We start from the raw sequence: 23,873 nt of genomic DNA, 5'->3' as shown, positions 1-23,873 counted from the left end.
GTAGAAGTACCCTTAAGGTCAACATCTGGAATTCTGTTAAGGTCAATTTTTATATATACTTCCCTGTGGGCTTTTCTCATCCGTCTCCTTTGAACTTCATTTAAAACCCTCCTCACTAGGTTAGCGAGTCAGTGTCCAAAGAGGCTCTTCCCCTTGAAAGTCATATTAGTAACATGACTGATGATGTCTGTGCTGTACTGCCAGGTACCTGCACTTCTGATGTCTCGCTACCCCCTTAACAATTATTAGGACTGGTTGACTTGTTACATTGCACAGAAATATCTGACTCTGGTAGCCACAAATTGCCATTAACCCCAACATTAATGCCACGCCTTCAGGTGCTAAAATCCTTCTACACAGGATTCCATTGACCTCTGTTTATTCCCGCCGAAGGGCCAAATACTCATAGAGAGAGGGCCTGATTGAAAGTCCGTTATGTCATTGGAAAGGGTCCAATTGATTCCACTCAGCTTTGGACCAGACCAGTTGCCTACAGAGCTGGGATATTAATATGCTGTAACCCTGCTTTCACAACATACAATAGTTGCTTCTCATCTCTTCAAACATAAACTATTTGTATTCAAGCCATACATCTGGAGACCAGTCAATGAGCCAGAGGATCAATTTAAAGTAATTACAAATGTTCCATTTAGGCTGCTGAAGGCTCCTGATTAGATAAGGATGTCGTTCTTGTGGGCTAATGTTTAACAGTATGATCCAGAAAGAATGAAATGCATTTTGTACAGACTAGTGACATCTGTGAGTTATGTTTGTCCTTCACTTCCCCCTTTTTCCAGTACATGTACTGGACCATGAAACAGCAGCTGGCTCATCACTCCATCAATGGATGCAACCTCAGACCTGGAGATCTCCTGGCATCTGGAACAATCAGTGGACCTGTAAGCATTTAACTAACAGCTGTCACTAATAACGAAGTACTCAGCAATTAGAAACTGATCAGATGTGACCCTGGCCTTAAATCCACTTTGTTTTACTATGGACATCTTTGTAGTTCTTCCTCAGTCTTTTTGGCATACATATTTTTTTAAGCCTTCCTACTGTCAGTATCCATAAAAGCCAGTTGTGGTATTTTAGAGGCAACAATATTCATGCACAAAAGTAGCCTAATCCTGCTGTGTGAGTTACAGGTACTGTCTCATTGTTAAAACAAACCCCACAGCAAGAGTATGTTGAGATCGATGGAGGACAACCTCTAGAGCAGTGGTTTTCAAACTGCAGGAATGGAAGGCACCAGGCCATTAAAAGTCCCATTGGCGGTACTGCCCAGCTAAGGCAAGGCTAGTCCCTACCTGTTCCATCACCGCACTGTGCCCCAGAAGCAGCCAGCAGCAGGTCTGGCTCCTAGGCGGGAGGGCCACGGGGCTCCGCGCTGCCCCTGCCCCAAGCACCGGTCTAGGAGCCAGACTTGCTACTGGCTGCTTCCGGGGCACAGTGCGGTCCGTGTGCCAGGACAGGCGGGAAGCCTGCTTCTGCACCCCGGCTGCACCGCTAACCGGGAACCACTGGAAGTAAGCCCATACCCTAGCCCTGAGCCCCCCCAAACCCAGAGCCCCCTCCTGCACCCCAAACCCCTCATCCCTGGCCCCATCCCAGAGCCTGCACACCCAGCCCAGAGCCCTGACCCCCTCCCACACCCCAACCGCCTGCCCCAGTCCAGAGCCCCCTCCTGGCCCCACCCCACAGTCCTCACCCCCACACATTAATCCTTTGCCCCAGCCCTGAGCCCCTCCCACACCCCAAACCCCTCATCCACAGCTCCATTGGGTCACAGGCATCAACAATTTTCTTAAACTGGCTCGCCAGAAAAAAAGTTTGAAAACCACTGCTCTAGATAATATAAGTGTTACTGTTATTCAAAGTGTTAACACTTCCAAGTCTCTCAATTCCGTATGACCCTAATTTCATAGTCCATTATTTTAATTTATACTGCGCTGGTGTAGCACTGTACTTAGAAAATGCAAACCCCACTTTCTCCAATGTATTTTTTGGGATTCACGGAGCTCTGTCTCCTGACCAGCACATTGCTGGACATTGTTCAGTGGTGGACCGAGGTGTGATGTGTTGTTTTTCTTTCCTCTTGCTGAAATAGAAAATAAGGACAGGTTAAGATTTTATACCCTGGTGTCCAATAGCCTGTAAAGTCATTGGGAGACTTTCCACTGGGAAACGTCAGTGGGGGTTGGATCTTGCTCCTAGTCACCTAGTGCATTGCCATCTGTCCTTCTATAAGGCTCCAGTAGCGTGTCAGCGTAATAAAGCACATACACCAACCTGCTAGGGTACACATGTACAAGTGAAGTGCTTTTTCTTCTCTCTAGCACATCATGCTGCAGATTTACATTAAAATCGTTTAAACATTTAACAACATATAGCATTCCTCTCCACAATGAAATGTGACTAGGACTCTGAAATGTAGCAACAGACAGATACTTGAGAGGCAGAAATAGTGCCCTAGATTTGTCTCCATACTTCCTTGAACAGGATCCAATTTTTCCGTATAGTGCCCACTACTAAAGATAATGATACCAAAGAGAAGATTGCTTTAGGCAGTTGTGGCCTCCAGCAAGTAAGGAGTTAAAAACCAAAGACAGGCGAGTAAGCTAGCACATCAATGAACCCGATCAATGACTGTTACTGGCAAGGTTCCATTGCACAGAATCCAACAATATATTTGTTTTCTCACTCCCAGCAGCAGGGGGGTCGGGGGTTAATTGTAGTACAGACATTTGGAATGACTTTACAATTCTGTTTCTAACTTATGCTTTGAAGGATCCAGAGAACTTTGGCTCCATGCTGGAGATGTCATGGAAGGGAACAAAAGTAATTGACCTTGGGAATGGACATTCTCGTAAATTTCTGCAGGATGGGGATGAAGTCATTATAACAGGTAACAACCAAATGATTATGGGTGTGTTCTCTTGGTACTGTGAGCTGGCTTAGTACCACGGTGTGTGGCCTGTAGTTGTTTTATATACGGGAACTCCTCACTTAGTCGTCCTAGTTAACGTTGTTTGGATGTTAAGTTGCTGATCAATTAGGGAACATGCTCGTTTAAAGTTGTGAAATGCTCCCTTCTAACGTCCTTTGGCAGCCGCCTTTTTGTCCACTGCTTGCAGGAAGAGCAGCCCGTTGCAGCTAGCTGGTGGATGGTTGGAACCAGGGTGGACCAGCAGCCCCCCCCATCAGCTCCTCCTATCAGCTCCCCACTCCCCTAAGTTCCCTGTGCAGCAGCTGTCCCTCCCCCTACTGCCATGTGCTGCTCCTGCCCTCTGCCTTGGAGCGGCTCCCAGAGACTCCTGCTTGCTGTATGGGGGAAGGGGGGAAAAGGGGGGCTAATGTCAGGGTGTCTCCCCCTCCCCCTTGCTCCTGTACCCCACTTACCCCATCTTCCATAGAGCAGGGGGGACACATGAGGGAGGGAGGGAGGGAGGGAGCTTCTAGGCAGTAGCTGCTGTCTCAGGTCTCAGCAAGTTGATTTAATTAACAGGGCAGTGTACTTAAGCCTGGGGTCAGCTACTTAAAGGGGAAATGCGCATTTTTTCTCTCTCACACACAGGGTGTGCGTCTCTGTCCGCCCTCCCTCCTTTCCTGCTGCTTTGTAGTGTTGTGAGAGTTAACCGTTGAGGGCTCAGTCAATTGTTAGTTCATTTAGCAGTAAGGCATTCCCTGGGAAATATCCCACCCTCTGACTCTTCCACCTCAACCAAGCTTCACAATCATCATCACTGTGTAGCAGTATTAAATTGTTTAAAACTTATACTGTGTGTGTGTGTGTGTGTGTGTGTAGATAGATATAGATATAGTCTGGTGAAAAACATTTCTCTGGAACCTAACCCCCTCATTTACATTAATTCTTATGGGGAAATTGGATTCACTTAACATAGTTTCGCTTAAAGTTGCATTTTTCAGGACCATAACTACAACGTTAAGTGAGGAGTTACTGTATAGCATTTCTAGTGGGAGTCAGGCTTCCTGTAAATTCCTAGCTGCACATGACCCCCTCCTGGTTCCTGGGAGGTAAAGGCAGGGGGATAAACTGTCCCCTGCTATATCTGCTTTATAGGTCTGTTTTGTTGTGTTAGCCTTTCAGTTACTGGGCTAAAGTAAAACTATCTCCTCATTGCTCCCAGAATAAGTAGTGGATTCTTGCAGCTCAGTTTGTAAGTGTCTGTCTATTTTTGGGTATTATACAGTGCCTGTTACCGCAGTATTGAAGCATATGGGTTCCCCGTTTCCCAGGTTCCTTTTGAGCATGATGCCAGGGTTCTGGTGTTCTGCTACTCTTCCCCCCCCCCCTCCCACCATGCCACCCCCCATTATAGCCTTTATATCAAACAAAGTTGCCAGCTATTTTTGAATGTACTGAAAATGTACCAGTGTACCAGAGCAGGAATGGTGATGCTTTTTACTAGCTTACCTTTCCCTTTAGTACATGCACACACACGCACCTAACTGTAGTCATATATAGTTTGCAACGCACAAAAATACTTTGGGGGCTAGTAGTTTGTTTTGATTTGGGGGTTTTCCAAACTACAAATAACACGTGATACGTTGTTACTCCTCTTTTGACACTTCCCTCTCCACAGAGATGTGTGATAGTGTTGTTCCTTTAGGTAGCATAAAAGATATTATAGAAAGCAAAGGAGTTTTTTTTTCATCATGACACTAAGGACTGGGATTTTGAAAGGAGCCTTAAAGAGTTAGGTGTGGTGGTGTCATTTAGATGGAATGTATGGACCCAAAGAGTCAAAGGTGTTAACATGCCCCTGACATGGTTTAACATTAAACAATTTCAAACAAGGGTTGGTATACCGAGACTTCAGCCTGCTTAGTACCATGGCAAACACCATTAAAAGTCCTTTTAACCTTTTATTAAAGATACAGAACAAGAAGGGGGAAATAGTTTAAGTATTTGGAATGTAAAGTATTAAGTACGGTTTTCATTTTAACAGCATCTCTTGTTCCATTTCCCCTTGAGCTGTAGAGTCTTTAGACAGAAACCCCCACTTGGTTAACAGTCTCTTAGGTGGTATTGAAGATTGTAATGATTGTCCTTTTTGGGGAAAAGAAAAAAATTGTTGAAATGAGTTGGTGCTGCTGTTGAAGAAGTTTGGTCCCGATTCCTAGAAAGCAAAACAAGACACACGCGCACACACAGCTTCTGTCTCTGGTGTTGATTCTCCCTTGCAACCTTGCTGCTGGAAAACCCAGGCACAGCACACAGTCATATCAGCCACTCCGAGTCCTGGCAAACTCATACCAGCATCAGGATGTTTTAGAGCATTGCTTTTATCTGCTTCTCTGGTCACAAGCTTACCGCGGTGTTGCAAAATATGCAATCCTGGCTGGCTAAGCCAGACTTCTCATAGACAGAAGGCAAAAGGAGAAGGATAGGAAAGAGAAGAAATAAGGTGGGGAAGGAAAAATACAGTGTGAATGTGAGAGAGAGACCGTCTCTACATACCTTGTGGTGTTCGGGATTTAGCTGAAACCAGTGGAGGTAGTGTCATCTCTGGCTCCCTCTCTTGGTTTGATCTAGTTGGGACATTTCTTGTGATCAGGACAATGAAGACCCAGTAATGTTACAGTGGATCCCAGGAGATAATGAGGGTGGCAGCCCTGATGGTGAAGCTCACTCCTTTCCCTTCTTTCAATCAGCAATTGTTCCATTTCATTTCCTCTCTACCAATTTTCCTCAAACACTTTTATTTTAAGGAGCCCTTAGGAGGAACGATGGGCAGAGTTGTTCACTCCTTCATTATTTTATCAGCCAATGGGCTAATTTTGGATCCACCAATTTTGGTTCATTTATTTCCAGTCTCCCACTGTTCTGGTTTACCAGATACGATCTTAATACAGTCTTTGAATTTTGTTGTAGGTTATTGTAACATTTTGTGAACTTTCACTCACTTTTCACGGTTAAGCTCAGATTTAGGGTAAATTGGTCGGCCCAATTATCACAACAGGTGCCAACTGAATTTCAATAGGATTTGAGTGCCTGCCTCCCTTAGGCTCCTCTGAAACTCCCAGCCAAAGCCTGCATGCACTTGAGCCATTTGTCCAGGCTGCAGGAGTCAAACCCAGAATCCTAGATCTAAACCGTTTTGAATATGGGAGAGGGGGTTCCAATTCAAATTCCTGCATCCAAACCCAACTCCTGTTTTTTAGTTCAAGGTCAGATTCAGAACCAGAAATTACTTTTTTCCTCCTGCTTCTGATATGGGGTAAAGCCATTCTTGTGAGATTTTTTTGGCCTAAGTTTGCAGACATCTCCTCAGTTCCTCTGCTGGCCATTTTAGAGAACTATTTGTGAAATGTTTCACATCAACAAATCTCACTAGCCAGAAACTAACCATGTTCTGAACAGCTTCTTCGATTCCTTGCCCACAACAGTTCTTACACATATATTAAGTGGAGTAGCCCACAGGATTTGAACAGACAATGAAGCTGCCAAAGTGATAGGAAGAATTTAATTAACGTGACTTGAACAAGAGAAAACAATTGTGACTAAGTCATGGAAGCTGGTACATATGTCTGGTGAGAGGAACATTGTTTGGGATTGGGAAACTTGCAAGGACTATCATAGAGGGGAAATACCTACAACACAGAGGCAAAACTAGGGTGCCTTACCCAGCTGGGTGTATCTGCAATTAAGGAATGAGCACAAGAAAATAATTCTAGCCAAGTGAAGGAGCATCAATGCAAGGTCTGAGTATGAAGCTAAGCAAACACTGCAGGGCACTTCAAAGAGAGCACTGAAATAAATGAGGTGGCAAAATCCAGCACACGGTGGTGCGTGCACATCAGTACAGCCCATTACCCCCTTCGAAAGCATCAATAAGATTAACAGCTCTGACCTCACAAGAGCGGGCCCTGTAATAGATCCCCTGAACTGAGAACGGGAATTGAAGATGTGTTACTGAAACTGACAACAGCTGCAATAAATGAGCTGAGATCTCCAGAGGGGTAATGGTGACAGTATGATGGACAAGAAGGCAATGAAGATTTCCATGCAGAGATGGACATGGAGCCTCACCATGTATTCACTTCTCTATGGGTTTGTTGGGAGAGCACATACATGACGGTGTAGAGGCTGTGGAATTTACTGTTGCACTGGGGTGACCTCTGCACGCAATTGGTGTAGTTAGATGAGGTGAATGGGCCCACCAGTGTGAATGAAGTGCAGATCCTATAGTAGTTACATTTCAGAACTGCCTCTTGCTTTTTAAATCACTGTTGCAGCTGCCCCCACTACCACTCCCCACCACCCGCTAATAGGCAGACTCCACTTGTCTGGAGTTACCATATGTCCTGGTTTTCCAGAACATTGCCTCCTTTTTTTGAGCCTCCGTCCTCTGTCCTGGCAGATTTTTCAAATAACAGGAAATGTCCTGGATTTTTGCAGAGCAGATACTGTAGCTCAGAAAGAGCCCCAGTTGGTCCGCTTCCTGATTGGTCCCTCCTCTGCATCTGCAGCTGATTGGTCCATTCTCCTGCAGCCACATCTGCCTTACTCCCAGCCCTGGGTAGGGGAGCAGGAGGCCCGGACTGATGGCTGTTGCTGCGTCCTGCTCTTGCGCCAACCTGCCATGCCTCCATGGCAGGGAGCGACACTGGCCCCCACCTCCAGTGAGTACCCCTGCTGCAGGTACCACCTCCAGCACCCCCAACTGTACTCCCCTTTCAGCCCCCCCGTGGCCCCCCCCCCCACACACACCTCTGTGTCCTCTTCTGGGGAACCTAAAATATGATGATCCTACACTTGTCTCCTCTTTCTGCAGGCCAGAGCTGAGCTAGCAATACATCACTCAAGGCACTGTCTGCTTCTAAGTAGAATGTGGAACAAAGGGGAGCATTTCCCCGTATCTTCCATCTCGATATGCACTGTGCATTTTCTGATGTAAAACAGCTACCACTTAATGAGATTATTCTTTATTGACACAGATTCTGCCACCTAGGACAGGTCAGCTAGATCATAAAAGTTGAAATTTCAGTGCGTGGACACTCAATCCACACTTAGGCACCGGAGTTAGTAGCCTAATTTTCAGATACTGAGAATCTCCGCTTGGTGCTCAAGTTCCCTAAAGGAATAAAAAGCACAGGCTGGATGGGTCTGGAGGGGTAATGTCTTCCTCACAGGATGCCAAGGCTGTCTGTATTGCTGTTTGTAAACTGCCTTGAGATCCTTGGATGAAAGCTGGTATAGAACTATTGGATTTTAATGAAATGTGTTAATAGATCATTGCAAATGGAGCTGGTCAAAAATTTGCTGTCAGTGGTTTTTTTGGGCGGGTTTTGGGCTACAAAACGTGTTTTTTTACAGAAAAAGATCTGTTTTTGTCAAGTTTTCATTTAAAAAAAAATAAAATACCACTCCACCCCTGCCTCCTCCCCCAAGTTAGGAAAATATTCAATGGAAACATTGTTCAACATTTTTGGCAGGAAAGGAAATTATTTCCCAACCAATGTAGTTTCCACCAATTTTGATAGAAGCCTTTTGGACACTCAATTGTAGCACTAACTGATGCTCTGAGAGCTTTAGGTTAAAAACTAAACCTCACAGGGGTTTTGATGCCTTGTGGAAGGTCACACAATACATCCGGAGCTAAGCTGTGAACAGAGCCCCAGCGTCCTGAATGTGTGTGACATACTCTAGCCCAGGTATTGGCAACCTTTGGCACACGGCCCATTAGGGTAAGCCCCTGGCGGGCCGGGCCGCTTTGTTTACCTGGCGTGTCCGCAGGTTTGGCCGATTGCAGCTCCCACTGGCCGTGGTTTGCCCTCCCAGGCCAATGGGGTCTGCAGGAAGGGCAGCCAGCACGTCCCTTGGCCCACGCCGCTTCCCTTGGCCCGTGATCTCTTTGGTGCTTAATAAGAACTTACCTTTTAGACGGCTGTTTTAAATCTCGAACATTGTTTATCAGCAGGATGTTTAAAATAATATAACATAACACTAACACAATGCAGAACATTGCATGTGCATTTAGCCAAGTTAGTGATGATAACACTCTGCTATTTTGAAATAAACAATGTTCCACAGCTACTATGGATAAAAAAAAATTTAAAGCCCAACTGATGATGTATGTAAAAGGACTGGCTCCTGAGCTTGTTTGGGATGCGCTCATATTTAGTGACTTATGGTAAGTTGAACCAAAGCCTTTACGGCACAGGTTAGAGTGTAGGCCTATTACAGCCTGTCCCAAGGCAGGACTAAGGAGTGTCTTGGCAAGTGTCCAGCCAGTGATTTATAGCCTCCTTTGTTTCAAATTTCCACTTGAATTAACCCCTCCCCCCTCCTCCTTGAGCTATTTCAGAGAAACCTAACATAAATAAACCAAGAGTAATGTATTGTTCCTAAGAAATGTTTCTCATGGGAGCCAGTATTACGAGATTTCTTTCGCTAAACTGCACTGTGGCACATTTTGAAATGTAGCGGTAGTTCCTTGACTCTTTCCTTAGGGCCCATGGTATTGGCTGACTGGTGCACAGAGCCTGCTCCGTTAAATGTGCTGCACCTTGTTACTGCTTTGAATTATATTGGACCGCAAGGAGAGCACATTGTGCTAAAAATCACCAGCAATGAAGCCTAACAAAGATTAATGGAAACTTGGTTGACTCCTCAAAGCGCTGTGACTGACTTAAGTCGTGTTTACTAGTGATGAGCCAACAGGCTGGTATTCGAATGTCATTCATATTTACACCTCCTGAGAAGTTAGCTCCTGGTCAGAGCAGCTAGTGGAGAGCCCAGAGAGAGAGAGAGAAGGGAGAAGACCAGCTCACTCTAAGTTGCTTTACTTTTGGGGGTTGAGGATGAGGGTGCCAGGAGCTTTTTACTGACACCCCCCCCACCACACACACACATACACACACACACACACAGACAGACCCAGCTGAGAGGGAAAAGGGCTCAGGGACTACATACACACCCAGTCTGCTGGGTTTGGTGGGAGAAGGGGCACTGCAAAGATCTTCTTCTTAGGACAAGGGTGAGGGTATCAATACGATGAGAACTTTCCCTCCTCCACCCTAGTGTGCCTGTAGGATGGGGACAGGGCTGGAGTTCATCTCCAGAGAAGGGGCAGGCTGGACCAGCTGGCCCTGCAGATAACTAGGTATATGTGTGCACTTGTAGCTGTGAGCTACTGGTGAGACTAGAAAAGAGCAAATATTTTGGGGGCATAGAGCACGTAGAGTCATGAGGTTCAGCAAATGGAACATTGCGTTTTCCTATCCTCGTTAAGGTTTCCTTGTGTATATTCGCCTGCTGCGTGAAATCTGAATTGGTTTCCAACCCCAAGAGTAAAGGTGTTAATTGTTAGTGCTTAGCAGGCCCTTCTGAATAACTCTGTTCAATATTCTGTAGAGGCCAACTCATTTAACCTCACTGACAGTCGTTGCAATAAGTCAGTTATTCCTGAGCAGGAATTTGGCCAGAGTGTGCATTTTCTTTTCCAAAGTCAGGGTTTCTTGGAGGTTTTTTGGCATGTAGGTGGCCGGTGTGATACTGTTCTCATTAAATATTATATCCAAGTGTCACTCCAATCTTAGCTAGTCAAAGATGGCTTTCTCCCTTTTAGTATCTATTCCTCTCTTTAGCCCTTGGCTACTTGAGTTTCAGACCTGATCACTTCTCTGCACTAAGTTTTTCAACATTTGGTCCTTGGAAAGAGACAATTTCCCTAGACCTCTTTGTTACCGCACAACCTGAGTTCTCGTAAGAAGTGAAATCTGCTCTCTCAAGGAAAACTCCACTGCTTTATCAGCATTACAAAGAATCTCTGGAATGAACAGAGCATAGATGCAGTCATTCTGTGATATGATTCAGAGACAACCCCTGAGTGTGAGTGGACTGAAGAGGGAATGAGACATTCTATTTCTTTAGGACTTGTTTCTCTGAAAAGCACTCCTTAGTCAAGTCAAGAGCTGAAAAATCTCCTTTAAGGTCCTATTGAAGCCTCTAATGTCAGGAAAGGGAGTGCAGGTACTGAATCTGCTTAAGTGAATAGTCACCTTCCATGTCGCCAACTGAATGATTTCAGTGCCTTGTAAAAAACAGCAATAACCCACTATACTTTGGAAGCAATCAACTAAGAGGACAGTCTCCACTACATATATAATTAGGAAGTAGGGACAATGTTGCTATGAATCACTGCAGTGGTATGCTGCAAAGCCTTTTTTTTCAGACATCATGAATGTGAGTCTCACTCCTTGGTTCAGTCTGTTTATGCTGCGTAAAAGGGCCAGAGCACAATAAAGGGGCCCTAAATACCCCATATTCAGCTGGGGGAGGATTTCCCTGATGCAGGCACTATGGCTGACAGCCAGAAGGCTGCCCTCGGATGATGTAGGGGAATGACTGGAGCAGAAGGGGCTGCAGCCTCTAGGATAGCCCAGGGAAGCTACAGAAACAGACCTGCAAAGGGGCCTCTCCAGTCCCCAGAGCAGCCCAAGATGCACAAACTGGAGAAATGGTCTGAAGTAAATAAGATGACATTCAATAAGGACAAATGCAAAGTACTTCACTTAGGAAGGAACAATCAGTTGTGCACATACAAAATGGGAAATGACTGCGTAGGAAGGAGTACTGCAGAAAGGGATCTGGGGGTCATAGTGGACCACAAGCTAAATGAGTCAACAGTGTAACACTGTTGCAAAAAAAAAAAAGCAAACATCCTTCTGGGACATCTTAAGAAGAGTGTTGTAAGCAAGACACAAGAAATAATTCTTCCGTTCTACTCTGTGCTGATTAGGCCTCAACCAGAGTGTTGTGTCCAGTTTGGGCACCACATTTCAGGAAGTATGTGGACAAATTGGAGAGAGTCCAGAGAATAGCGGGAAAAATGATTAAAGGTCTAGAAAACATGACCTATGAGGAAAGATTGAAAAAATTGGGTTTGTTTAGTCTGGAAAAGAGAAGACTGAGAGGGGACATAAGTTTTCAAGTACATAAAAGGTTGTTACAAGGAGGAGGGAGAAGAATTCTTCTTCTTAACCTCTGAGGATAGGACAAGAAACAATGGGCTTAAATTGCAGCAAGGGAGGTTTAGGTTGGACATTAAGAAAAACTTCCTGTCAGGGTAGTTAAGCACTGGAATAAATTGCCTAGGGAAGTTGTGCAATCTCCATCATTGGGGATTTTTAAGAGCAGGTTGGACAAACATCTGTCAGGCATGGTTTAGATAATATCTAGTCCTGCCACAAGTACAGGGGACTGGACTAGATGACCCCTCTCGGTCCCTTCCAGTCCTATGATTCTGTGAAGATTGGGAGAGCACAAAGGTGGCTTTTCCCATTGTCCCTCTGGGCTGCGAGTTCTGTGAGCCTAGCTCAAGGGAGAGTGGCCACATGACTAAACAACATTTGAACTACACAGGCTGGTTGATAGGTGTAGCAGCTGGTGAGTTGTAGCCTGTAGCTGCATTCCCACTGCATTGCTAGCTTAAATGTCAGCAGCACTCAAGCTTCAATCTACTCCCCATCACCCCAATGGACCAGCTAGTTCTCATTTTAAAGTATCACTTTACCTAGGCTAGACACACCAATTTGTGTGTAGACAGGAGTCAGGTTAGGGGTAACATTGAGTTATACCTTGAGCTAACACTGCAGTAAAGACAAGCCCTCAGTAAGAAGATACAAATTATCTGTATAACATTAACTCTTTCTCTGTTGATAGAAATTCAGGGACAGATGAATCACTGGAACTACTGTACCATTAATTACATGCAGGGAAGAATGTATCTTTCATCATTTTTGGAGAATCCATCTTTTGACAATGAAATTGCTCCTTAAAATAAACTGTTCACAGGACACGTTATATCTCTGTTGTCGTTCCCTTCACTAAACATTATCAGCTGAGGTCTACAGTAATTCTGTCTGTTGCTTCATCTCAGAATAACATTTTCAGATATGCCTGAAGTATACGGGATGAAACGCCTTCAGCTGAGTTTCCTTTCCTGCTCTCTGGAAGCTGAACTAATGGATTGCTCTTTCTGAATACATACAGTACGTGACAGAATGAACCAGTACTGAGGGGGGACTTGCAGCACCCACATACCTCAGGATTGTGGAATTAAAAAAAAAAAAAAAAAAAGTAGGATAGTAGGTCAGAATCAGGGGTAGCCGTGTTAGTCTGGATCAGTAAAAAGCAACAAAGAGTCCTGTGGCACCTTATAGACTAACAGATGTATTGGAGCATAAGCTTTCATGGGTGAATACCCACTTTGTCAGATGCAAGAATGTCAAGGTCAGAATGTCAACTCTCACAGCTTGCATGAATATTGAGGGGTCAAATCATTCCGTAGTTACAGATGTAATCAATGACCGGTAACATTGGCAGTAGTCATAGACTTTCATTTTCTGTTTATATAATTGAGCATAGCCGGACATCTTGGGCCAGATCTTCAGCTGGTGTCAATGGAGCTGTGCCAATACAGTTTAATGGATCTATTAGTTTTGGTTTTTTAATTGTAGCTGCCCCATTGATGGTCTGGAAAGATGAGGATTCTCCTAAGGCTGCTCTAAGCTATGCCAAGACCAGGCTGGCATAGAACCAGGACCCACAAATATTGCCTTACAGCCCCCTCCCCACAGTGGTATCCAGTGTGTATTGGCCTGATCAAAAGCCCCTCAATGTCAATGGGAAACTTTGGGTCAATGGGGTGTGGATCACCCCGACTGAGCACAGCTAAGAAGCTAGGCCTACATCAGTGTATTTACATTCATTTCATTCCCTTTCATGTTGGTACTGCACCTTGCACTATTTTTATTTCATTTTATTTTTTACTACTTGTAAAAATCCGCTAGGTGCCCCTCTGGTGACTCTCTTCCTCTCCCCATTCCAGGTCACTGCCAGGGAAATGGGTACCGCGTGGGGTTTGGCCAATGTTCAGGAAAAGTGCTTCCAGCCATCTCTGCTCCATGATTACCTGCACGAGGTGCCTTTCCAGGAAGGGAAGAAGCCTCGCCACGTTCCTGATGTAACTGTTCTCTGACGTAACGAAATTAAAATCCGTGTGCGTGCGTGCACGCATTCAGTTTTCAAATCAGTATTTTTGATAGAAATGGTTGGAATTTCCCGAGTATTTTAACTGTTATCAATAAATATCTTAATGATGGAGTTGCCTTCGGTGTCGTCCTCGTCTTCTTACGACTGTAATACTGTCCTGGTTAAGCCCCCATAGATGTACGTAGAGTCCTTATACGCAGTCCATTAGTAGTGGGCATTCTGAGCTGGGCAACCTGATTTTCTCCAAGTACCTTGATGCATGTAAACACCAATGAGTCAGAGGAGGGGCTTTGCATGGTACAAGACAGGAGTAGATGGATTACATTAGCAAAGAAAATGTAGCCTGAACATTTTGAACCATGAATGGGGCGGGGGAGGGTTCTTGTAGAATAACCTTCTGTGGGAAGTGGGGGACTCCTTATTGTTGAGACACTTAAAAGCACTCCAGCAAGCAAGGAGAATAAGGGAATCTTTGCATCAGTCTTCACCACAGAGAATAATTGGGAGATACCTGCCCCAGAGTTACTCTTTTGCAGGCAATACAGGGGAGACAGTACTAGGGACCGAGGTGTTGCCTAGATTGATAGCTTGAATGCCAAAGAGTCACCGGGATGGGATGGTTAACCCAGGAACTCTGAAAGAATTTAAGAATTAAGTGGATAAACTGCTGGTAGAAATACAGGGAGAGATTCTCCCCACCTCCATGCCTTATACACTGCTCTGGCACTGAATAGGGGCTGTACAGGTGCCCCAGGAGAGAATCCCTCTGGTGCAGGAGTGCAGAGTACCCTTTACTAGCCCTGGTGTAGGAGGTGAGCTGGGAGCAGTAGGGTACATATCCATACTGCCAGGGACACTGGGCTGCAGAGCAGTTCACAAGCAGCCTTCCTGAGGCTGCCATAAATGAAAACTGCCCGCAGGGCTGCTCTAATTTATGTTGGGGGCTGCTCCCAAAATCCAGACATAAAAGCGATCTTTGCCCTACTACCTTGGGCTGCACATCCCAGAAGCTCAGCGCAGAATCAGACCCACCTGATTTACCATTTAAATCAGCCGTTCTAGCAAAGACCTAGAGCTCAGCCAGTGTCATACTGATTATTTTTTTAATTGCTAAGATTGATTCTAGGAATTACAGACCAATAAGCTTTGCTTCAGTAGCAGGTAAATTAGCTGAAAAACAATTAAACTAGATTTAAAATCCCTAACTGAAGTCTGATATAATATGGCAATGAACCAGCCCAGCTTCTGTACTAGAAAAATATGCCTCTCTAGGCTGCTGGAATTCTTTATGGGAGTCAGAAGTAGATATAACTTTTCAAACTTTTCAAACCCCCTTCGTTCAAGTCCCTGGCATGAGGCTCTTCGGGAATCTAAGGCGTGATTGGGATGAGAGGTTTGTCCTGGGTAAGAAACTGGTTCAGGGGGAGAACAGATCTGTAATAAATGGTCTGTTTTCAGTAGAGGAGGTTTATAGCTGGGTGCCCTGAAAGTACACTATAGATATATTCTAGATCTGGGAAAGGTCAACAGTGAGGTGACAAAATTTGCATGTGACACTTGTGTCCCTGTCCTTTCTGCGGGACATGATCTGATAGATCAGGTAAAGCCAGAGCTAACTAAGTGACTAGACTCTGTAGTAACGTACACTGTGTTGCTGCAGATTTGAGGAAGTGGAGTTTGTCCGAGACCTCCTGCTCCTATTTCCTCTCCAGCCTTGTAGAGGGCTTCCAAAGGGTAAAGAAGAAGGAGAGAATGACATGCAAAGAGCAATCTCCAGCCACAGCAGAGTCCATCCACAGCAGGGATCCAGGGGTGCAGATCACGCTCTGCTGGAAGTAGGAGGGTCTTAGACAATTGTCAGGACATCAAAAGTTAATGCCTCAATTCCTGTGGAAAAGCCCACAGACTCATTAATGCCCACAAGCGGGGAAGGTCTCCGTTTTAGTCTCATGCTGTTACTCAAGAAAGGTTCCCTTTTACCACAAGTGTCTCCTATCAGCTCAGCCTGTGCTCAGAACTGTGTTCCAGTTTTCTCGAGTGTAGGGGTAATACCAACAGTGAACATAAGAACAACCATACTGGGTCAGACCAATGGTCCATCTAGCTCACATCCTATCTTCCGCCAGTGGCCAGTGCCAGATGCGTCAGAGGGAATTAACAGAACTGGACGATTTCGAGTGATCTATCCCCTGTCATCCAGTCCCAGCTTCTGGTAGTCAGAGATTTAAGGACACCCAGAGCATGTAGTTGCATCCCTGGCCATCTTGGCTAATAGCTGTTGGTGGACTTATTCTGTATGACCGTATCTAACTCTTTTTTTAAAAAGTTATATTTTTGGGCCTTCACAACATCCCCTGGCAACAAGTTCCACAGGTTGACCGTGTATTGGGTGAAGTACTCCCTTTTGTTTGTTTTAAACCTGCTGCCTATTAATTTCATTGAGTTGACCCCTGGTTCTTGTGTTATGCAAAGGGGTTGATAACACTTCCCTGTTCACTTTCTCAATTGTCCTTTGTGCTTTAAGACAGCAAAGTACATCCAGAAAACACCCACCATCTCATCTACATTGTGCTTAGGAATGTTGTCCCTGTTATCCTGCTCTGCAGGGTTCTCCGAACAATGGCTCATCTTACCCCAGCAGCTGCAATGGTGAGAAGCTGATGAAGGGCTCCATCCTGTATGGTGTGGAGTGCTCCTGTGAGATGCCCAGGTTCAGACTGAAATCTGAGTTTGATGCTGGAAATACTGACAGGATGTACCTGCACAACAGGTGCGACCTCCTGTTTTCTTTTGTTTGGGCTGTGGTTGTCGCCACACCCCACTGAGAAGCGACTCTTCTCCCCATTGCCCAGCCTGAATAACTCAGTGGGTCACCAAGGAACTTTGCAGCAGGTGGCTGAGGAGCTGCTCTGAAGAGGTGACACCTAGCCCAACTCCACTCCCAACCTCCTATGCCCGTGGTGCGCTCCTGGAAGCTCAGTGCCTGAACAGAGGAAATTGCTCACAGTGCTTCCTTAGGGACACCTAGCAACCTGCTCTCCTTGATAATCACCATCAACAAACACAGGATCCAGTATTACCAATTCAGATATTCTTGGTTAACCTCTCCCGCTAGTACTTATGTGTACCCCATCGGACAGCTGAGTGCCTTGCAGTCATTACAGAATTATCCTCCCAACCCCCCCTGGGCTGAGGAACATAGAGCGAATGACTGGCTCAAGGTCACGCAGGGAGTTGGTGCAGAGTGGGGAATAGCACACAGATCTCCTGAGCTCCGGTCCCGTGCCTCAACACACGACTTCCTCTCTATTCTAGTGCTAGCCTCCATCTCTTCTGCAGTCCCTTGCAATTAGTTCTTTATCAAGTATGGCTGAAATCCTGTCCCCGCTAAGTCAATGGAGCCAGGATTTCACCCTATAATGTTAAACATTGCTTAAGAGGTGGGGAATGTTTCATTGGCCTAAGAGCATTACTGTTGTATGGACACCATGATGCTATGGTCTCACTGGAGACAAAAAGGAGGAGTTTCTTGTATGCTGAAGAAAAGGTCTTTTCTGAAAAGGCAGGGTAAAATCTGTATTGACAACAGCTGCTGACGGCCAACCAGCATGGCACGTTGTTATTAATGGGCTCTGATCTTGATGTACACATACTAATTACTTTTTTCATTCGGGTAGTAGCATAGCTGCAGTGGTCTCAGAAGACAGATGTGTTTATTGGAAACCTATAAATCTTTTGTGTTGTGTTCTTATTTCTTGCCGAACTAAAGGCAGCCACCATTCCCAGGAGCTGAACTTCTTTTTAAAAGAGAAATCTCATCTGTGCAGTTGTCCCCAGCATGACAAATGGAAAGTGCGCTTTCTGCTTAAATAGTGAGAGAGAGAGAGCTGTGGGAAAGGTTAAGTGACAGTCAGTGCATGGAGGCTGGTGTTTTAATGTTTTAAACTGCTCCATTCTGTTGGTATAAGCCCTCAAGACCTGAACGCTCCCTAAAGTTTGAGAGGTTCTGTGAATGGAACATATGTAGGATCCAGGTCAACATGCCAGTGTCCTGCTCCTAGCATAGCCCTTATGGAAAACCAGCAGTACTGTCATGTATGACTTCTCCACTGGAGGGAGGAGGATGGCTTCAGATGTACAGGGTGAAATCCTTGTCCCATTGATGTCAAAGACAAAACTCCCACTGATTTCACTGGGGACAGGATTTCACCCACTATATAGAAGAACATTTTTAAAAATGCATCCACTATTCAGGCTTGCATCCAGTGCCATCTGAGCAAGGCTCCATTGGCCACATGGGGCCAGATTCTGATCTCATCTTCACAAGTGTAAAAATGGAGTAACATCCATGTAAATAAGATCCGAATCTGGCCCATAGAGTGCAGATTTCAAACACAGGCAAGAGAAAGTACTTGGCATCTCTGACAGCTCAGTGACATCATCTTCTCAATACACAGTGGAGGGCAAAAAACAAGATGCTGTTAAGTATTACTAAGAGAGAGAGGGTTTGTTTCTGTCAAGAGCTGTTTTACTGCACGCCCACAGGTTCGTATTATTGCTAGGAGAGCCTGGTCCAGTGGGAAAGAGACTAAGGAATCCTGGACTGCCCAGTGACCTGCTGTCACCTTGGACAATTTACTTCACCACTCTGCTCCTCCTCCCACCCTTTGTCTGTCTTGTCTGTATAGATGGTAAATCTCTTACGATGCATGCGTGCAAGTCCTAGCACAGTGGAGCCCTGATTTTGGTTGGGGTTTACAGGTGCTACTAGTACAACTAAATACAAATAGTTTAAAAATCACTAGAGACATTTTTAAATGAAAGGAATACTGCATAACACAAAAGGGTTAGAATGCCATGGTATACATCGATGGCACTTGCTGGTCTTGCCTGTGTCCAGTTTTGCTTTACTCATCTCATAAAGCAGTGTTTCCCAAACTTGGGATGCCGCTTGTGCAGGGAAAGCCCCTGGCGGGCCGGGCCACTTTGTTTACTGGCCGTGTCCGCAGATCCGGCTGATCGTGGCTCTCACTGGCCGCGGTTCGCTGCTCCAGGCCAATGGGAGCTGCTGGAAGCGGCAGCCAGTATGTCCCTCGGCCCGCACCGCTTCTAGCAGCTCCCATTGGCCTGGAGCAGCGAACCGCGGCCAGTGGGAGCCGCGATCGGCCGGACCTGCGGACGGGGCAGGTAAACAAACCGGCCCGGCCCGCCAGGGGCTTTCCCTACACAAACGGCGTCCCAAGTTTGGGAAACACTGTCATAAAGCAATGGTTCTGAACTGGGGGTACGCAGAGGTCGTGTAGATAGTTGCCTAGTTTTACAACAGGCTACCTAAAAAGCACTAGCGAAGTCAGTACAAACTAAAATTGCATACAGACAATAACTTGTTTCTACTGCTCCATATACTATACACTGAAATGTAAGTACAGTGTTTATATTCTAATTTATTTATTTTATAATTATACGGTAAAAATGAGAAATTAAGCCACTTTCCAGTAATAGTGTGGCTGTGACACTTCTGTAGTTTTATGTCTGGTTTTGTAAGCAAGTAGATTTTAAGTGAGGTGAAACTTGGGGGTACACAAGACACATCAGCCTCCTGAAAAGGGCACAGTCCTCTGGAAAGGTTGAGAGCCACTGTCATAAAGCCTATAGCAACAACAGAAAAGGTGCCCAAAGCTACAGTGTTTGGGCTGTAAAAACAGCAGGAGATTGTTTAAGCCACAAGACAAAGTTACAAAAGAGCGGTACCCAAGGCATCTGTCAAATATAATGGAGATCCCCGGGGCAAAAGAGAGTTTCAGCTCATGCACCAGTGTGTAAACTTATACAAACAATGATTAGAAGGTTTGATTTCCAAAGTTCTATCCCCCACTCCAGTGGCTCAATGGTTTGACCCTCCCTACCAAAGGATTTCCCTTTACCTGCAAAAGCTTTCCCTGGAATTAGATTCCTTAAACATTAAAGGGGGCTCACCAAAGCACAGTCTTCTACTCTCATGGGTCCCTTAGCCTAACCCAACAGAAGTCTATTTCTCCAGGCTTTGCTCAGATCCCCAGCTTACAGGAGAAAACAGACACAATAATAAAAATAAAATCAAAATGGAGCTCCCACATCCTCTTCTCTCCAGCAGCTCCACTCTTGTGGGCTTGCAAACTATTGAGCACAGAAAGGAATTATAACTCCAAGGGGAGGAAATGCTCCCTGAGAATCCTTTATCTTTTCCTGGATCCCCAAAAGCCCAGAAATGTGTCCTTATTCTCTGGCAAAATACCTGTTCTTATTTATTAGGTGTAAGAGGCGAGGGACAAGAGAGAGAGAAAATGCTTTGTGGACCAGTGAGGAAAAGATGTAAAGGAAACATGCATCAGCAAGGTAAATCCTCAGTCTTAATTCCTACCCTGAGCTGCTTTATGCTTCACAGTCAGGCTTTTAGAACTTGATGAGGTCTATGCTTCCAGGCCATGGATGCTCGTGGTTGTCAAGATCATGACAGAACTCTGATGTGCGTATTGTCACTTCATACAATTAAAGGTCTGAGAGGTTAAATATGGATTTCTGCTGAATCCATGAGCACAGAAGCATGTAAATCATTGCTGAACTCTGGAGAAATAAGTTAGATTTGCTTTCTTTGTTTGCTTATATATGGCCATGGTCTCTCTTTCCAGGGCTCACCCTGCAAACACCTCCATAAAACGTATGCACGTAGCTCATAATTCCTTAATTAGCCGAGCCCGCAATGTCTGGTCATAAAATGGTTTTCAATAATTGTTCAGAGCAGAATTAGTGACCTCATTAAATGGAACTTCAGGAGAAATTTACATTGACCCTGGCTTTCAATTCCAAGCCAGAAGTATATATGTTACTTTAGCCTAATTGTTCTGTTTAGGATGTTAGCTGCATTGCTGCTTGGTGGGAAGGGAGAATATATTTTGTAGTTTCACCAAGAAATACATAATGGTTTAAAGTTAACTTAAGAGTGCTCGTGCTGGGCTCTGGGCTGCCCTACCATTACTTTAAATGACAGATTGGATATAATCCATGCATACCACTCAGCTGCTCCTCCTTTCGAGGGACATCACTCATTTTAGTCTGAGTTCAACACAGTTTTGGTTTCCTGTCTACTTTTAATGCTGAGATGTAATTACATCAGAAACAAAGAACTATGAAGGTACCACTCTAGGAAGAGTTACTTAGGTGAAAAAAATGAGCCTCTCCACATTTTAAGTTTCCTGCCTGGTTCATTTTTTATCCATCTCATAGCCAATAAATGTAACTTCCCCCTTTAACAAAAACTGGAGTTCTTCAAATCCCAATAACCCACAATACCTTAGTGCTACTCCCTGCCTATCTGGTCCCAAGCCTTCCTGGAAGGCCCCAAACCAGACTGACAGCTTGGGGAAATGGACTGCTCTGGTAATCTACAGAAGAGACGGTTCTCCTCCCCCATTATTTTAGCTTAAATCTTACATAACTGATGTTAGTTTAGGAATATGTGTGTGAACATGCTTTCTCAAACGCCTCTGTACATATCCAAGTAGCACCATGCAATTAATTGATGAATAAGCTCTCTGGATATACCCAGCCACAAGCTGATGCTTATTGATTAAAATAGAGCTGCATTTTGCCATTCTGATGTTGCCTAAGATCACATGGCTTCCTTAGAAAGGAGATGATGATGAAGTACGCTGTCATGACTTGTTCCATTCCAACTGTCCCCAGTCAACCAGATTCTCGATTTTCAGTTGTCAGCACATTTTGGGAATGGAAATGCAGTCCTCTTCCTTCTATTTCTGCCTCTGTCATGCACTTCATAGTAATTGATTTGCTGTATAAGTAAAATGCCTTGCCAAAAACAAACAATATGAGCTAGTCCTCTAGTATATTATGTGAACTCAGATCCTGATTTCAGTGGGAGCTGGGCTCCTAAATCCCTTTGAGGACCTGGCCATGCTGTTTATAGGAGAAACACATTCACGGCTGCTGGTGGTGCTCAGCTGATGGTGTCAGGAGCTGTAGCAGAGCAGAGGAGCAAAATCTAGAGGGAGCAGAGAGAAGTAGTTGGGAGCATGGCTTCAAAATGGAGCTAGCGAGATCAGAGACGTTCATGTGATGCTGGCAGACCAGGTGCCAGCTCATACCAAGGCCCTCACCAAACACTCACAAATGTGTAGCTGGAAACCAGTCTTGCTTAGCTGTGTGTTATAGGGTTGCCTGCCCTCCAGGATTGTCCTGGAATCTCCAGGAATAATTAATTATGTCATGAGATGAAACCTCCAGGAATACATCCAACCAAAATTGGCAACCCTAGAATGTTAGCATTATCAAAATGGCTATTAGATGTTAAATTGATAAGAATGTCTTTAGTGTTTAGACCAGGGGTCGGCAACCTTTCAGAAGTGGTGTGCCGAGTCTTCATTTATTCACTCTAATTTAAGGTTTCGCGTGCCAGTAATACATTTTAACGTTTTTAGGTCTCTCTCTATAAGTCTATAAACTATTGTTGTATGTAAAGTAAACAAGTTTTTTTAAATGTTTAAGAAGCTTCATTTAAAATTAAATTAAAATGCAGATCTTAGTTTAGTGCAGTGGTTCTTAACCTGGGGTGCATGCACCCCCTGGGGAAGGGCCGGTGCAAGGATATTTTGGGCCCTAGGCAAAACTTCCACCTCCTCCCCCAGCCCTTGCACATCGGTTCATTGAGGGGCAAATCCCAACGAGCCTTTATAGACCCCAGGGGCCAGCCTGCCCAGGGGCTGCTCCCCAGACCAGGTTGTCCCCTCCCCGCCCCCTGAACTCCCCTGAAGGGTGCACAGCGCCCCCGCGAGTCCTCCCCTCCCCACCCCGGTGGCCCCCACCCCGAGTCCACTCACTGGCTTTGCCGGGCTTGGGCCGCTGCAGCAGCTCGGCAGGGAGAAGCCACCTTCCGGAGGCACCGGAGAGCCAGAGCGTTCCGCTTGCGGCGGCAGCAAGCCATAGCCATGGAGGAGCCAGCGCGGTGCAGGGGGGCAGCAGCACTGCAAAGGCGGCGACGCCGCTAGCGGGGAGCAGCCACGCCCCCCCTTGCCCCTCCTGCCCAGGCTGCGGCCCGGCGATCCCCCCCAGGGGCTCCTGCAGGCTGCAGCGGATGCATGCGGGTGCCAGCCCCCATGCGCCCCCTGGCTCCCCCCTCACCTAGGGTTATCATATTTCAACAATCAAAAGAGAGGATGGGGGGGAGAACCCCCCCATCCACTCCCTCCCACTTCCCACCCCCTGACTGCCCCCCTCAGAACCCCCAACCCCCCCTGCTCCTTGTCCCCTGACTGCCCCCTCCTGAGAACCCCCCACCCTAACTGCCCCCCAAGGACCCTACCCCCTACCTGTCCCCTGACTGCCCCGACCCTTATTCACACCCCCACCCCCAGACTCCCCTAGGACTCCCACGCCACATCTAACCATTCCCCGCCCTCTGACAGAGTGCTGGGGCAGCGGGAGGGGGGAGCTCCAGGAGGGGGAGCGGCAGCAGCGGCTCAGACTCCCGGGAGCCACAGAACCTGAGCGCAGTGAGTGGGGAGCCAGGGGGCGTGCCTGCCACTGGTCTGGGGTCCTGGCTGCCGGCCCCGCTCAGTCTCCTGCTGGCCTGGGGTTCCGTTCACTCAGCCGGCAGCGGGCCGAGCGGGGCCGGCGGCCGGGACCCTGGCCAGGCAAAGTCGGCTCACATGCTACCTTTGGCACGCGTGCCGTATGTTGCCGACCCCTGGTTTAGACTTTATGAAATGCTTGTAAGATGTTGCCTGTGTTGATCTCACTTTTAACCACTATAGCCCATGATATAATGTTATAGTTTGAGTGTTTGCACTGTAAA

At 46.0% G+C, this 23,873-nt stretch overlaps 1 protein-coding gene across 1 annotated transcript in view; it reads left to right on the top strand.

The window, feature by feature from the left end:
- Window positions 1-14,142, top strand: part of FAH (fumarylacetoacetate hydrolase) — a 31,050-nt gene extending 16,908 nt beyond the window's left edge. The window contains exons 12-14 of the mRNA XM_034783935.1: window positions 798-899; window positions 2,791-2,908; window positions 13,863-14,142. Of these exons, the coding sequence (XP_034639826.1) occupies window positions 798-899; window positions 2,791-2,908; window positions 13,863-13,942 (300 nt within the window). The 3' untranslated portion in view covers window positions 13,943-14,142. The remainder of the gene's footprint in view (window positions 1-797; window positions 900-2,790; window positions 2,909-13,862) is intronic.
- Window positions 14,143-23,873: the final 9,731 nt, after the last annotated feature.

Source organism: Trachemys scripta, chromosome 10 (assembly GCF_013100865.1).
Source record: "Trachemys scripta elegans isolate TJP31775 chromosome 10, CAS_Tse_1.0, whole genome shotgun sequence".
Lineage (NCBI taxonomy): Eukaryota > Metazoa > Chordata > Testudines > Emydidae > Trachemys > Trachemys scripta.
Note: the sequence above shows the minus strand (reverse complement) of the source record. Positions and strands in the feature narration are given on the sequence as shown.